The 17,276-nt window shown below is 38.8% G+C and overlaps 1 protein-coding gene across 9 annotated transcripts in view; it reads right to left on the reverse strand.

Moving 5' to 3' along the window:
* AGTPBP1 (ATP/GTP binding carboxypeptidase 1) overlaps positions 1 to 17,276 on the reverse strand; it is an 80,305-nt gene that overhangs the window by 32,341 nt on the left and 30,688 nt on the right. For all 9 annotated transcript variants that reach the window (XM_082075395.1, XM_082075393.1, XM_082075394.1 and 6 more), the window contains 7 exons: positions 16,157 to 16,254; positions 15,021 to 15,137; positions 6,098 to 6,807; positions 2,346 to 2,429; positions 1,980 to 2,066; positions 1,744 to 1,892; positions 109 to 196 (listed from right to left, as the gene is read on the reverse strand). In XM_082075395.1, coding sequence (XP_081931521.1) covers positions 109 to 196; positions 1,744 to 1,892; positions 1,980 to 2,066; positions 2,346 to 2,429; positions 6,098 to 6,807; positions 15,021 to 15,137; positions 16,157 to 16,254 — 1,333 coding nt within the window. The remainder of the gene's footprint in view (positions 1 to 108; positions 197 to 1,743; positions 1,893 to 1,979; positions 2,067 to 2,345; positions 2,430 to 6,097; positions 6,808 to 15,020; positions 15,138 to 16,156; positions 16,255 to 17,276) is intronic.

Genomic DNA, 17,276 nt, shown 5'->3' on the forward strand with positions numbered 1-17,276 from the left:
TACTAAAATAGAATTATCAAACTCAAAAGCAAATATTTCTCCTCAAAAATTGTACCTCATACTAACCTTCAGTGTAAGATTTGCTGTATGTTTGACTGGTGTACTTACTTATAGTAACAGATATCTGTCCCAACACGAGTCCAAGATGGTCGAGAATTTAATGCTTCTTGAACAGAATACATGAGGGGCTGCATACCTTAAATAAAAAATGCATCTCACTTTAACACTTAACATCAACCATCAAGATCTTAGCAGTAATGGACAACATCAACACTTACATGAAAGTCTCTGAACTATCTATACTCATTAACTTGCCATCATGGAGTATATTTTCATGAATGTCTGAGTATTGTACACTCTTTCAACCAGGGGACAGAAGATTCTTCCCTATCTCCCCTCATCACGTCCAAATTTTCAGAAAATAACAAATTAAAGAATAAAAAAAATCAGATCTACAGAAGACCAAAAATAAAATGTTTAAATGAAAGATGTAGTTACCATGAATGGTAATCTACAAGAAGTCTTGGGTCCTCCTACAGCCAACTCACCATTACGAAAAGGATTCAAAGAGAATATTAAAAAATGGATATTACCACCCATTCGGCTGGATAGCTGCGAAAAAAACTGATCTCTAAGGACAATTTTTTTCTAAAACAGTAACTCTTTAAAACATATATTTTTGGAGACTATACTTACATCGAATACTTAATATTTAGTTGGAGTAGAAAATAATACATACTAATTGAACATTGTTTACTAGTTAAATTAGCCAAATATGTTCAAATTAGCCAAATATATTCAGTGATTCAGTCAGTGTACTTAAAAAAAACAAAAGTAACCATCAGGTAAGTATATGCAAAAATGAATTAAGACCTAAACTGACGAAGATTAGTAAATATTTAAAAGCATCTTATTACCAGTGAAACTACCTGATATTCTTGGATTTTATCAATGTGAATTGTACAATTATGAGAAAAAAAGAGAGTATGCTGTTACTCTGTCCTAAGAGTTTGAGGTTGAGGTGGGAGAGGCAAGCTTCTCCTCCTCCTTCCTAAAGAACAAATTTCAGAAAACCCAGCAAGAAAAAAGAAACAAAACAAACTTCACAAAATAAATGGTTTTAAGCTGAATGACACATACACTCCATCCGCTTCCCAACAAGTGGAAAATAGGCATATTCAGTAAGCCAGTACTTTCGGATGAGGTACATGCAGCAAACACTACTCGCAGGAGACTGCAAGGGTCACCTACAAAGGCCAGCATTTCAAAGGACACTTACTTTTCCTTCTCAAATAATGTGCCTCTCTTCCCACCAATAAGACAAAACTATTTGAGAATGCCTCCGCTCATTTTCACGTCTGAAAATACACCTCTATTCAGAAAGCAATTAATGGCAGCTGTCATTCTTCTTGCACATATATGCATCAACAGACTTTGATGCTGTCCCCCTGACAATGGCCTTAGAACAAAGTTTAGCTGCTGCCACCAGTAATTTCCTTCTGCTTTGGCCTGACTTACAACAAAATATCATTTAAAAACTGGCAGCCAGGGTTGTAAGACATTTTTCTTCTTTTTAACGGAAACTTGTCAAAACATTTTCTAGTAATACTATTAAAAAAATAATCTGATCTGACAACATGAATATATTACTGATCCTGAGGCAAAGGGAAGGAAACAGCTGAGCTGTTTAGCACAGGTATTTTTCTACATATTTCTTCTCAAAGTATGGGAAATGTATCTTACCGTAGTTAAATTGACTGTTTGACTTTTCACAGTTAATGATGTTAAACCGGTAACTGATGCCAGTTTTCATTCCACTGACTTCAAAGTAAAACCATTGATGATAATGATTGCTATTTATATCTGAGTTCAGAATTAGATCATACTCATTTCTAAAGATAAACAAAAACAAATAAATGAGTCTTTTAAAAGCAGAAATAAAGGCCTTATGTGTGAAAAGAAGAGCTGAATTATCTTACTTTCTGATCTGAATAACTTTGCGCAGGTTTCCAGATTCAAATTTGGAATTAAACTTCAAAACATCTGCTTCCTCTGGTACTGAACAGCTATGAGCAAAAAAAGGGACCAAAATGAAAAAAAAACAAACTTAACTAGAACAAACTCATTAAGTCTATTTTAGCCCTCACTTGGTAATTCAGAAATTATTTTGAAGCTTCCTCTAAATACAGCCTGGACAGAAGAAACAGTTACATCAGATGAAACTTTCATTGAAGTCTGTCAAAATAGTACTGCTTTAAGTATTGTAACACAAATCGTGTCACAGAGGAAGCAGAACAGGCTTAGAAAATGCACTGAGTATTTTTTTCAGAAGGGTAAAAACTTACCTGATATTATCAAGGTCATATACAACTCTGTCTATAATGTCATTTTGATGAATCAGTCTTTCAATATCTTGAGAGATTTTTGTCCTAAAATAAAAAGCAGAGTTCCCATTTAAAATGTTGCATACTGTTTTCAGTCACAAAAGAGGAACTACCTCATACAAGAACATTGACATGAAGACATTGGGACAGATTTTCAGAGAGATCTCAGCCTCAACCCCACTTATGTGCACAAGCTGTAAGTGTACTTAAGTTTGAACACCTGCATTCACAGCTGACTGAGTCCAACATTTTTATGTGGGGGAACGGAGTTTTCATGCACACAACCCACTGGGTTTTATCTTATGGAAAAAAATGCAACATTTCATACTTTATACTAGAAGCAGGAATTACTCAAACATTACTTATATTAATACTTAAATCCAGGACAGCACTTGGTAACATTAGTAACTTACACGAGTCCTACCATAACTAAAATTAAAGAGTTTTAGAAAGTAGGCCGTGCAGTGAGTGTGTTAGTGCACTAGCTTTTCACCTCTGGAGATCTAGGTTCATTTATCGACTAGGTAACAAATAAGAATGAATTTGGTGATGTCAGCCAAATGCCAGGTGAATGTTTATCCAGATCATAAAACCATTGCACAACTGGCAGTATCTAGGTCCTGGTTTGGAAAAGTAAGAAATTGCTGCAGTTCAAGAATGAAATATAGTAGCAGAGCTGTGTTGAAAAGCTTGCACAGCACCTGCAATAAGAAGAAAAGGAAGCAGATTAACAATGAAAATAGAGGAACAGAGTGGCAAAGTACGTTCAGGCTGGAAATTCTTCATTTAATTAAAATAAATATTGTTAACAAATGAGAAAAAGAAGGTAAGTGCACAACTCCAGTGCCTTGTATTAAATCAAAACTAACTAGAAGAGAAAACAAGTCATGACTCCAGTGTACTGACAGAATTGAAAAGATGCTGACACACCACAATCTATCTGATCAGGTTCAGCTCAGGGCAGAACTACAGATTTTTGATCTTGCACTTGATCTTACACAACTCCTTAGATCTCAGTATGCCTCAGGTCTAAGGGGTCGTAAAACTTCCTGTCATCAGAGGAGTTTTGCCAAGAGAAAATCCATTAACGAATGTGAGGCATTCAAATACCAGAGCAATAACCAATGTAGACAAAAAGAAAGAAGAAATAGTTTCAAGATGCACACAAAAAGGAAAGGTAGCACCAGACATTTTCAGATCCAAAATAAAAAAAAAAGGGGGGGGTGGGGGAGGGGTGCGGGGGTGGAGAAAATAAAATCTATTTTAAGATAATTAAAGGAAAAAAATACAAAACCAACACTGTTGATGTGCAGCTCTGTGCTTATAGATTAGTCCTTTGTAGATCCTGATTTACCTCATGATCACTTTTAAGTGTCAGATGATCAGAAAATACTTAAAGTGACTAGAAAATACGAAAGCGTGCAGCAAAAAAACAACCTAAATTTTTAAGGAAAGGAAAAAACTAGGAATTTAAACTCAAATGTGCAGGGTATTGAACTATATAATAATTCCTTCCCTAAAAGGTAGAATGATATAAACCACTTCAGTTATTCTCAATGACAATAGTAATTCAGTGAAACATTTGGAGAAAATTACATGTTACTAAATGTAAACAAAAAACCAAAACCACTCCAAAGCACGAACTCAAAAGCACTGCATCTCTGAGCATATTGCGAGACTAAATCTCCTACCAAAATTCCACACATTTGTCTAATAAAAGTAAAAAGAAAAAAAAAAACACAACCTAACTCCCCACCTCGGCTCCCCCCTAACTTTTTCTTAAATTGTAATTTGGATGGATGGATGAAGGGAATCATTTGTTTTTTAAGAAAGACTTAGCTGATAAGCAGTAACTACTTACATTAAGGAGAGCATAAATCCCACTGAATGCCAAAAATATGTGGACAGAGCCTTAGAAGACATAAAAGCTTCTCCATGTCCCCCTACCAAACTCATTTTCACCACCTACCTGTAAACTATAAATTTCTAAAAAGATTAAGCCCTCTTTAAAAAGGTTTCCTTTTCAGAAATTTGTTACATTGCAGTAACAAGACTGAGTCATTTGTAGAAAACTGAATTCTTAGAACAGTGTGCCTTTAAAAGGTGATGCAGGATTTTTGATTGAAGTTTAGCAGTATTACCTGATATTTCATTATTGTTTCACACAAGACCTAAGAAAGTTACTTTCAACATAGAAAAGACAACAAAAAATAAAACATTTAAAAGTTACACTTAAATATACTCTAGAATTACCTTCGCAGTTTAGAAATCAGCTTTATGTATAGCCACACAAGTACTGTTTGTTGGTTAAAAGTCAGAGTTAATAAAGTGCTTTATATACACAAGAATAATGAGCATTGGAAATACAAATTTTATCTGACTTCACTGAATCTCACTCAGAATTAATTCAGAATTACTAAGTGCTACAAAAACATACATGAAGATTTGCAAGATTTTCTTAAAATGCAGTTCTTAGGTGATTTCTGACTCAAGACTATCTCCCTTCTGATTCAGCTGAATGTATTTAAGAAATAAGCTTATAGGCAAGATTCTTCTTCAACACTAAATGGTGTTTTCTAGTAACAGTATATTCAATACGTTACTAGTGTTTCAACACTTGATCATTTCAGTAGAAAGAACACTTTTTTACAAAACTGGTGAAACAGCCAAAGGATTTTTAATTATACCACGTAAAGACACTTAATCTCTTTATCATTTTAATAACTAAATGTAAACATGAAGAATCTTATGAAACTGGTTGAAGTATGAAGCTGAAAGCATTTAGTCTAATAATTAAGCTAGTGCTAAGTATTATACCTACTATTATGCATTCTGCTAACATGTTCATTTGTCTTCATAAGTAACTTACTATCCGTATGAGTCAGCTTGTCATACCACCTCTGCAAATTATTCTTAAAAGTCACATCACCCTTCCTCATCTTCCAATATGTCACAGTGAAGAAAGCAAATAGGTGCTTTTGTTGGTTTGTTTTATTTTTCATTCTGTGTTTATTGCGCATCATTCTGCAGGACCTAACACAAACTGAATCCTCAGCATTTGTTACCTCTAAATTCCGTTATACTGCAAACACTAAGACAAACACTTAAGTGTATTAATTTTTTTTCATTTTTCACACTACATTTTCCTGAAAGACAGCTTTGTTAGAACAGCAATGAGAAGAGCTGAAGTACCTTTAAACCACTAACTGTCCAATCTTTGCTAAGACTTGAAGAGAGCATTCAGGTTGGTGGGTTTTGTGTGTTGTTTTTTGTTGTTGTTGTTTCCTTTTTTTTTTTCTTTTTGTGTGTGTATTTATTGTTGTTGTTGTGTTTGGGGTTTTTTGGGTTGGGTTGGGTTTTTTTGTTTGCTTTTTGTGTTTGTTTGGTTTTTCATTGTTGTTTGTTTTTTGTTTTTTTTTCCAAACTACAGAATTGAGATGGGAGATGGTGGGAAGGCAGAAAGGGAGACTATAAATTAAACAGTATTTAGAAGCTGAATTACAGAATTAGCAATTACAGAATCAGATTGTGTTCTTGTTTATGGCTCTGCATCGATCAATTCCAACTCACCTACCTTCAAACTGCTTCAAACTATTCAATTAAATAGTTTTAGACACCAAAGTAAATATTGTCTATGTGCCTGTTAATCTTATCCTAAAGATTGTTTCTCAAGGGAACAAAAACTACAACAAAAAAGGAGTATGGTAACTCACCTCTGCACTCCATATGGCCTTTCCAGAATAGGCTCCTTAAATGGGGGTGGAATATGGCCAAAATAATCTGGATAGGCCACTTCTGAATATTCAGGAATAGACTTTGTGTTTTTTACCATTTCAATATAAAGATCACAGTCATGAACTGGTGACACATCAGAAACCTCAAGCATGACTTGTTCCCCAGATGAACTAGATGTGGAATCCTCCTCCTCTGAATCCACTCCAGCGCAACAGAGTTTTCCCAGCTGGACAGATGATCCTTCAAAGAGGCTACTTCCACAAGGCGAAACATGTTCACAAGGTTTACTACAAGCAAGTGTGGTAAGGCTAGCTTTGCTTTCCTTCTTTATCACAAAACTTGTACCATAGTACTGATCATTTTTCGCATTGTTCTGCAGACTGATTCTGTCCAACCCTTTCACAATTTCTTGGCTTAGACACTGGTATGACGGAAGCAGGTTTCTTTCATCATTTTGCTGATGTAAACTACTGTCTTTGATACTATCTTTCTTTGGTAGTTCCAGAAAGGCTGGCCTTCTGTTGTATTCCTCCGTCAATAAAGGATTGCTCTCCTTCAAAGCAACTCCTTTCATTGACTGCTTTGCTTCAGTAGGGTGCTCCTCTCCTGCGGTAGGAACAACAATAGGCCCACTCATATTTGCATCAGGTACAAAAGGCTTTGGTTCCTTGGAAACTAAGTCACATTCCTTAAATAAAAGAGAAAAAAAAATAAAAATAAAAAGCTTCATTTGAAAAAGTAGTAAACCGTTCCTAAAGTTTCATTCATATTAGAAACCTTTCTCTTTCATTTTTTCTGAGGTATGTTTTGCAAAAATTCAAAATAAGTGTAATTTAAAAAATACCAGTTATTATGTTTTAAGCTTATATAAATCTAGCAATAAAGTTTCAGCTTTTCCAAGAAAAAGGTGTCAAAGCAGTAAACAAGTACATAATCAATAACAAATTATCATGTAATTCCCCAGCTATTTTAACCAACTACTTTAAAGAACTGCACAGCATTTAAGGAAATATCTAATGCAATGAATCTTTGTCAAAAGTCTTGTGTCCTTTCTTACCATTTTGCTTTCTGCAGTGCACAATAATCACAGAATCACAGAATTGTTTAGGTTGGAAAAGATCTTTATGATCATTGAATCCAGCCATTAACCTCACACTACAAAGTGCACCTCTAAACCACATCACATCTTTTAAACACCTCCACAGATGGTGACTCCATCACTGCCCTGGGCAGCCTGTTCCAATGCCTGACAATGACTTTGGTGAAGAGATTTTTCCTAATATCCAAACTAAACCTTCCCGGCAAAATTTGGGGCCATTTCCTCTCACCCTGTCACTTGCTACTTGGGAGAAGAGACCAACACCCTCCATGCTACAACCTCCTGTCAGGCACCGGCAGACAGCAACAAGGTCTCCTCTCAGCCTCCTTTTCTTCAGGCTAAATAGCCCCAGTTCCCTCAGCTGCTCCTCATCAGACTTGTGCTTCAGACCTCTCACCAGCTTCAGTGCCATTCTCTGAACTCTCTCCAGCACCTCAAAGTCTTTCGTTTAGTGAGGAGCCCAAAACTGAACACAGGATTTGTGGTGCAGCATCATCGGCAGGGGGACAATCACTTCCCTACTCCTGCTGGCCACACTAGTTCCAATACAAGCTGGGGTGCTGTTGATTTTCTTGACCATCTGGGCACACTGCTGGCTCATTTTCAGCTACCTGTTGACCAACATCCCCATGTCCTCCTCTGCCAGGCACCTGTCCAGCCACTCTTCGCCCAGCCTGTAGCGCTGCCTGGGTTTATTGTGACACGAGTGCAGGACTTGGCACTTGGCCTTGTCGAACCTCATAAAACTGCCCTCACTCCATCAATCCAGTCTGTCCAGATCCCTCTGCATGGCCTTCCTACCCTCCAGCAGATCAACACTCCCACCCAACTTGGAGTCGCCTGCAAGCTTACTGAAGGTGCACTCAATCCCCTCATCCAGATCATTGATAAAGAGATTAAACAGAACTGGCCCTAATACTGAGCCCTGGGGAACACCACTCGTGACCAGTAGCCAACTGAATTTAACTCCATTCCCCACTGTTGGAGAATGGCCAAGAGAGAAAGGGCATGAGACCCTCTCTACGGAGAGGATCTCTTCTAGTTAACATGAGTAGGCCTCAGTTAGCATGAGCTGAGCAAGGGTGGGTGAGAAGGTATTGCCTGGGAAAGGCCTGCATAAACAAGTCTCACAGTCTCAGGAGGCAGCTCCTGAGAAAGTCCTGGACAAACAAGTACCAGGAGGCAGCTCCGAGATAACGAGGGAACTCACATACCAGGGGGGGCCACAGAAGGGGATGGACTCATTATGTATGTTGGGATGGGCTCATTATGTATGCTATCAAATCGGTATCTGACAAGTAGGCATAGTTAATAGAACTGTTATAAAAGCTTGCGCTTGTGTCAATAAAGATGAAGCATGTTTATCATCTGCATCAGATGGCTGCATTTCTTCCTCCGTCGCCGTAGGCCCGAACCCATGCCGGGGTCTTGACCCCCGACATTTGGCGCCCGAACAAGCCGAACAACGGACCTAAAGGTCGAACAACGGACCTGAAGGCCGAGCCTGGACCTGAAGACCTAACGGGGACTTAAAGGCCTAAGGAGGACTTAAAAGGAGAACTTAAAAGGATTAACGGGGCGACGGAAACGACAGCGGCGCCAGAAACAGCGACTGGCGGGTAAGAGCGACCGAACACTGTGCTGCGGTGTGTCGTCTCCGAGGCCTGAACCGATTAAAGTTCGCTGCTGAAGGGCTACTAAGGGGCACTACAAAAAAAAAGAGGTATCGCTGTAAGTAGTTCCATAAGAGGATACATAAGAGGATACATAAGAGGATACATAAGAGGACCGTGCCAGTAGTAGTATGGATAAGGGCGGCACGGAAAACGGGAACATGAATTTAAAAGTAGCCCTAAATCTTTTACAGTGCTTTTTAGGAAAGCGATCTTTTACGGAGCTTTTTAGAAAGCGAGGGGTCGATAATAGTTGCGTTAAACAGCTAGCTGGTCTAGTAGCAACAGGGAGAACTAAGGGGTGTTTTCAGGATCCTGATTTATTGTTTGATGAGGGAGAGTGGATCAACGGAGAACCTCAAAGGATTATTAATTTGGTGCAGAGGCATGGGAACTGTGTTGTGGAAGGCAGTAAGTCACCGTGAAAGATGAAGCAATTAAAACCTGAAAAGACTGTTATGAGCATTAGTGATTCAAAATTTGAACTTTGGGACAATATAGAGCAGAAAAAATGGGATAGAGTCAGCAATGGAAATCATGGGACTGTCTTAGAAGATCTTAAGGCTGAACAATCTGCTGCTGCCGGAATTTTTGCAGCGTTGCACTCCGGGGCGGGGGGAGGAAAAATGCCGAGCGGGTGGCCTCCTGTACCATCATCTAACAGCAAGTCCAGGAGATTGGAGTCGGACAACTTATTCAAAGACCCTGTGAAAGAGGAGAATGCTAAAGTCGTAAACAAGTGTACTGTCAATCCTTTTACCAATTTTACCAGTCTGCTTTTACTGTCTTTCAACCCTCTAACCCCTACGAGAGAGCAGAAGGAGTCGCCGGATAAGAACTGGGCAAAAGAACTCTGTGAAAGGTAACAGCTATAGATCATTTAGGACAGAACTATGTGGATTCATTGAAAGAGGCAGGTATCTTACAACTCCTGGAAGAGACACTAATTGATACACCGCAATCAGGGTCCCAATAAGACTTACATGCAATTTATTGACTATCTCCAAGAGGCCGTCAGTAAGCAGGTTGAAAACTTAGATGCTGAGGAAGCACGAGTGTTGAGACTGGCAGTAGAGAATGCTAATGTTTGCTATCAACATGTTATTTGCAAGTTTTACAGTACGTATTATGTGCTTCTGTGTATTGCGCCTCTTTGAAAATCAAGCAGCTTGTCAGGAATGTGCGCTTCCCCTTCCCCTTTCCCCTTCCCCCCCCCCTTCCCTCCCTCCCTCTTTTCAAGGTTTTACTTGCAAGATGGGGTCAGGAATAGTTGCTTTCAGTTGTGTTCCTAGAAGATCAATGTTGGAAGGTGTTTTAAGGCTTGGGAAAACATTCGGAATTGTGAGGAAGGAAGATCTTGTTAAATGTTGACATCGGTGTTTGTTGCTGTATAAGTTAAATGATTAGGAAAAGTGTCCGGAGGATAGAATCTTGTTGCAATTAATGTTGTTTTTGAGGCCAGCAGAGCAGGACAGAATAAATCCCTGCAAGAGGTCGTTAAATCATTTCGGACAGCTGAGAGCGTTAACTGATAACACACAGGTCACAGCAAACTTGTTAAAGTCTGCAAGATTCTCTCCTCATTAACTTGTTTTCTTTGAGGGTATCTGTTTAAGTATGTTGCAATTTTGGTAGGTCTGTGCTATATGGTATGATAAGTTCGTACTCTGTTAAATCGTGAGAATCCATTGACTCAAAATGTGCATTTTGTGATGGTTCGGAAGATCATGAGTGATTTGGTTCCTTGCTGCGTGAATGTGGTCGTAAAAATTTTGCGTGTAGTAGCTGTTGTTTTTCTCTCTAGCGTACTAGCCTTATTCCAATATCCAGACTTGCGCAACTCTGTGACAGGCTGTCTCTCATCTCGGTACACTAAATTTGGCTTTTTCATATGCACATCAAGTAAAGAATCCAGGTTTTGGACTAACAGTTATAGCGCACCAGATGAGACACTGAAAACAAAACAAAGCAAAAAGGAAGGCCTTGCCCGGTTCAGCTCATTATGATGGCGGGGGGGCGAGTACTGATGGGGGTCCAGCGCGCACTGACTTTTTTTTGTCAGGGAGACCCAGAGGTACCTCCACCTGCCTGAGCAGTGAGCGGTCCAAAGGTGCAATGCAAAAATTGAGGTATTGTCTTCAATTAGTGTAACTGTGATCTATCTGCATATTTGACCTGGGTATTTGGTTTTCACGTCTGAGCTCAGTATTTTAATTTGCATATTTTTAATGGGAACCGGTTCCATTGCTAAAATTCCGCCTTGCTTCACCTTAGGATTGCATCCTTACACATTGGAGTACTTGCTTAGTGTTAAAGTGTTAGTGTAAAGTGTTAAACTCCGCAAAAAAAAAAAAAAAAAAAAAAAAAAAAAAGTCAAACTTGAAATGATACTTTAAATGCTATAATGGATGTGAACTTGGTATTGTATGAAGTTATGAAGTTGTATTTAAAGGTTGCTGGAATATGAACTGATTTGGATCTAGGACAATAGAATAGTGGTTGATGTTTATTGTGCTGGTTTATACTGTTTTTTAACATCTCTAAATCGTAAAAGGTAAATGGAACTAAGGAATGTGTAACTGAGAAGTTTCCCAGAGCCTCCTACTTCGTACCAGCCATTATGCCAGCTGCGTGACCTTGGTTATCTCTAAACTGCAGCACGAAGAGACAGAAAAACAAAAATGGAAAAACCTGGCTGCCTGTTTTTGAAGCAGTGAAAAGGGGGGGTTCTCCCCCCGCACTGTGGTGATGTAGTACTGAATGGAGCAGTCCGAGGATGCAGTTTGAGGTTATGGGAGAAAACGTAAGAAAGGCTGTTTTTTGAGACAAATGGAATGCCAAATTTGGAACAAAGTTTTAATACATGTATTCTTATAGTTGCCAGAAAGTCCTATACCTCTCTTAGGTTAAGATTTGTTAAGTAAATTGTAAGCTCAAATAACGTTTTCTGAGAATTCTGTTTAGTTGCATGGCCTACAAGAAGCTGCTGGGATGGTACGGATCTGCTTGCTGCAAGTGAGACATCTCCAAGGAAATTTCAAATGCTATTAACAGCCAATGTTGCGATAGAACAAACTCTACACTGATAGATCTGAAACAGGACTTCAATCTGGTAAGGGAAAGCAATATCCAATAACTATGACAGCCAAAATGGAGTTAGGAACTTTGAGGAATGAATTTATGACAACTTTACAGGCTGGCTGCATTTGATTGGACTTGCAGATTTGTCTATTTCTAGCTACCACCTAGAAACAACCTGTGGCTATTGTGGGACAGTATGATGAGATTGCTAGCAGACTAATATACCAATTGTCACTCTGATCAAGAAAATGCAGGGAATTAATTTAAGTCTTAATAGGCCATGATCCTTTTGTCATATATGTACCATCTGTGAAACATAATTCTGATTTCTTTAGTTTGTGATCTATGTCTTTATAAATTGCACTAGCTGGTTTTCTTAACAGCACAGTTTTTGGCATGCATGTAAAATGTAAATTGCTGCAGAACCCAAAAGTCTTTAACATCAGGTCATAGGTCATACTTGTATTTGGTCTGATCTTACATACTTGCAAAGTTTTTATTGCTGATTCTGGGAGGTGTGAAGATAACAATTGGCATCATTCTGTAAAAATTATTGAAGGCTCAACCTAATTGGCAGAACTTGGCACAGCTTTAAATTACTTAGGGCTTTTAAGGAGGAACCTCTAAATTTGATTTGTGATTCTGAGTACGTAGTCAAAATCCAACGCACGTATCTGATTCTGCACTGTGCTTTTGTTTTAGTTTTGTTCCTTCTTAAAAGAAAAAGGGGGCAGAAGTAGGGAAAACATCACAAAAACAATTGTCAAAAGCATTGTATGTGATGAAATACTTTGCAAGTGTGACCCAAAACCATGCTAAATCAGAAAGAACCTACATTAGTTATGGTCAAATCACTAGTCAATGAAAAGGCCACATCAATTGATAACCTGGGGGAGAGGTTGTGCTTGTGTCTTTACAGATCAAGGGCCGCAATGGTTGCCAGCACGAAACGTGAAACCTGTGTTCCAGCTGCTGTGTTTTGAATGCCTGCACAGACAAAGACTAACATGTGGAGTATTTTAGCCAACATGACTGACCAGGACTCTAAATGCCTAACTACGACATCTACGGTAAGACCGTTCTATATATGCTTGGTTGGCATCGCCCTTGATGACTACAGCAGCATCACACAACTGTTTCAAAATAGTGGTCAACGTAAAGGCATTGCAACAAACTGTAATAATACCAACATGGCACTTTGGATTAATTGTCTCCTGGAAATAGACATTGAACCACAGGAACTGGAATTGCTGGGATTTGTGCCCATGGATGCTTGTATACAGCTGGTTTGTAAAAAGTGCCAGGACAATATGCTAAAGCATGGATGGATAAGACTGCAAAATATTAATGCTACCCTTGGTGACTATAGAAAGGAAACTCGATGGTGTAATGCCTCACAGAAAAATCCGAGGGATGTCATTGATAGTGTGGAACAGACTGTATGGTGTATTCTTGATCTATGAAGATAGAGCCTAACCGGGAATTCCTTCTAATGCTGTTGAAGGACTGTGTAATTTGGGACTATTGACTCTCTTAACACCCAATGTTTCTATGATAATAGGTCACAGAAAGGTGATACGGGAAAGACACCTTTTGCATGCATATAAGTCAAAATGTGATGATAATGTAGATTTTTGGGGGTTAAGGTTAAGGGTTTAGGATCACTTGTATCTGGTGTTGGCACAGCTACAGCTTTAAATATTTTAGAAAGTTAGGATGTTGGCTAGTTAAGCAAACTAACAGAACTTCAAAGGCTTTAAGTGGACTTTTGTTAGATGTAGATTCTGTAAGACATGCCACACGGTAGAGTAGAGCTGCGACAGACTTTTGTAATTGGCTCAAGGACATGGGTGTGAAGGATGTGATGGTCTCTGCTGTATGGATCTAAAAGATGAACAGATTTCAATCCATAAGGAAATTCAACAACTTATGGACCACTCACAAAAGGATATGGGGTTTTTCAGTCTAGAAAGTTTGACGAACTGGCTGGGACTGGAAGGATGGGTCAAAGACCTTTTGCAAAGTCTGTTAGCTATTGTGATTATTGCAGTTATTAGGCTTTTGTGTTTAAGCTGTATTTTATCCTGTATTAAGAGAATATTTGAGCACACGTTAAGACAAACTCTGCTCATCCTAAAAGAAAAAGGGGGGAGATGTTGGAGAATGGCCAAGAGAGAAAGGGCATGAGACCCTCTCTACGGAGAGGATCTCTTCTAGTTAACATGAGTAGGCCTCAGTTAGCATGAGCTGAGCAAGGGTGGGTGAGAAGGTATTGCCTGGGAAAGGCCTGCATAAACAAGTCTCACAGTCTCAGGAGGCAGCTCCTGAGAAAGGCCTGGACAAACAAGTACCAGGAGGCAGCTCCGAGATAACGAGGGAACTCACATACCAGGGGGGGCCACAGAAGGGGATGGACTCATTATGTATGTTGGGATGGGCTCATTATGTATGCTATCAAATCGGTATCTGACAAGTAGGCATAGTTAATAGAACTGTTATAAAAGCTTGCGCTTGTGTCAATAAAGATGAAGCATGTTTATCATCTGCATCAGATGGCTGCATTTCTTCCTCCGTCGCCGTAGGCCCGAACCCATGCCGGGGTCTTGACCCCCGACACCCACAACTCTTTGATCCTGGCCATCCAGCCAGTTTTTTACCCAGAGAAGAGTACACTCATCCAAGCCATGAGCTGCCAGTTTCTCCAGGAGAATGCTGTGGGATACAGTGTCAAAGGCTTTACTGAAGTCTAGGTAGGCAATATCCCATATCCACTAAGTGGGTCACCTTGTCATAGAAGGAGATCAGGTTGGTCAAGCAGACATCAGAAAACAATTTTCCTTTATATCTTCACACAGACCCCTTCTCTGATTAAAGGAACCCATAACATTTTACTAAACAGTTCACTATATAGCACTCTCATATGTAGCTCTAGAACTGCAGACTCTCACTTTTTGGCTAGAGGAACTACCCACTCAAAAAAGATTGTCAAAGTGTATTCCAGAGTTAACCCATCATGATGAGGAACGCCCTGGGAATGATATACTTTACCTGAAAGTTTTCTGAAAGTTCTGGGAAAAACTGCTCATACATTTTCAGTTCTTCTATGGGTCTTCCCAATTCCTGTCTAGGTTTCAGTTTATCGATATCAGTCTCAATATCATCATTCTGAAAGAGCACCAGAACAAATTAATTTTCCATCCAGAATAAATGAACTTCTGAAATAATTACATTCACCTTTTACTTCTGACATGGTGATGCTTTAAAAGCTGAATATCACTATTTGAAAATTACCTAAACTGCATCTTTCACCATGAAGGTTTAAGCAGCTCAGTTTCATTAGCATGCCAATGCCTCCATTTCACCAGAAATATTAAAAACATCTCCATTTTCTTCCTTTCATCCAAGTGTATGATGCACAGACATCAGACATCAGACTGCATTTCACATATGTCTTTGCATAATCCAACTACTGCAACCTGGAACACGGAGATTTCATCTGACTGCAATGACAAAGGAATAACTGTTTCTATGGAAGATACTCCCCTCATCAGGGCTCATGAGAGCCTTGAATAATATTTATCTTTCCAGTCCAGGGACAGGCAATTCAGTTCACTCCTGAATATATGTAACATAAAAATACAGAATATGGCAGTCCTGACCAAATGTCCTTTCATGTCCTGACTGGCAGCTGGAGTGCAGAACAAGACCTTCTCAAAGTGATACAACCATGAAAAGTCTTATCTGTACCTCTACAGTTTGCTGAACTTCAAAGCTACCTTACTGAAACACTGACCTAGTCCAGAGTAATGGAAAATGTCAGAGTAGTTCCTACATACTGAGCAGCTTAGGTGGGAATAGCAAGCGGAGAGAAACACACATCAGCAACAGAACACTGCTAAAAGAGTATGCTGTTCTGTTCCACCATACTCCAGACACACCACGTGTGAAGCAAACAGATTTTGATAAAACTCTTGAAGAAACCTGAATAAAAAAGGCTGATATTTTCAAGAAGTATCCACCATCCTTAAATTTCATTAGTTCTTTTTTAGTTTTAGAAATTGCCCTGAAAACCTCCTCAAGGTCCTTTTAACACTTAAAACATATGGCTGCATACATGACTCAAGCAATTTAAATAAACTACTGTTATACGTGAGTTTTGTGTATTAGTTTTGTCTCATACCAACCTTAAAATGTTGGTCCTTGTCATCATCATTTTCGGTTTCAATTTCTGATTCTGTTTCAGCATCGTCGTTATCATCACTTTCATCTACTACATCATCCACTATGGTACAAAAAAGTTGTGCAAGGCAGATTATATATTTTCTGCAATACATATCCTCAAAAAATTTTTCTGTGTTCTGGGTTTATTTTCTTTTTTAGTTACCACGTGAGAAAACTGTGTAAACCAGCTAGTAAACATTAATTACTATTACCAGATCTACAAAACAAAGTGCTTGTTTGACAATACGGCAGACTCAATTTATTACATTTCCACTCAGTCTTAAGTCAAAACAAAGATTTCTGCTTTAAACAAAAGAAAAACAAAAAAACACCAAATACCTCCCCCTGCCCCCAAAAAGACACAAAGAAACAAACAAAAACATCAGCAAGACAGATGGACATTAAAAATACTTCAAAATGTGAATGTGCCAAGAACATCTCAGCATGGCTTGAGGTCCACAAAAAACAAGATGACTAATACATTTTTCCAAAGTAATAATGACTGTGTAAAAAAAAAAAAAAACACCAAACCCTCAAGTCTCAGCAGCATTTAGTCATATGAGCTATTGGCCCAGTATCAAAGAAGAGTGGGACAGAGCACCCTCTCTACCTTTTTTGGCTTGCTTAAACGGGCCCTAACAATTTAAAAAAAAAAAAAAAAAAAAAAAAAATCAATCTGAAACATGTCACTGGACATTCAACCTGTTAGGAAAATACTCAAGAGTGGTCACTGCAACTGCCTAGCATAGACAGGTTGGGAACTTCAGATTATCTCCAAAGCATAAAGCAAGATGTTATTTTTCAGGCATGTGGAACTATTTGGATACTAATGATTAATTTCTACTAGAGTTAGAGACACAGTACACTGAAGGATCTAAGACTTCCTCCTTTTTCAACAAAGAAAAACAAGAGGAAGCAAACTGTTACACGTGACTAATGAGAACTGGGCTATCTCCCTAGTATGTGGAAGTGGGCATTAACTGGTTATTCTGACACAGACTCTGCTCATTAGTGAAAAATTTTATCTTTTTCTGGGTATCTCATGTAGTCTGAGTGTCAGGGTTTTTTGTTATGTGTTCTGAA

Source organism: Streptopelia decaocto, assembly GCF_964273445.1.
Source record: "Streptopelia decaocto genome assembly, chromosome: Z".
Lineage (NCBI taxonomy): Eukaryota > Metazoa > Chordata > Aves > Columbiformes > Columbidae > Streptopelia > Streptopelia decaocto.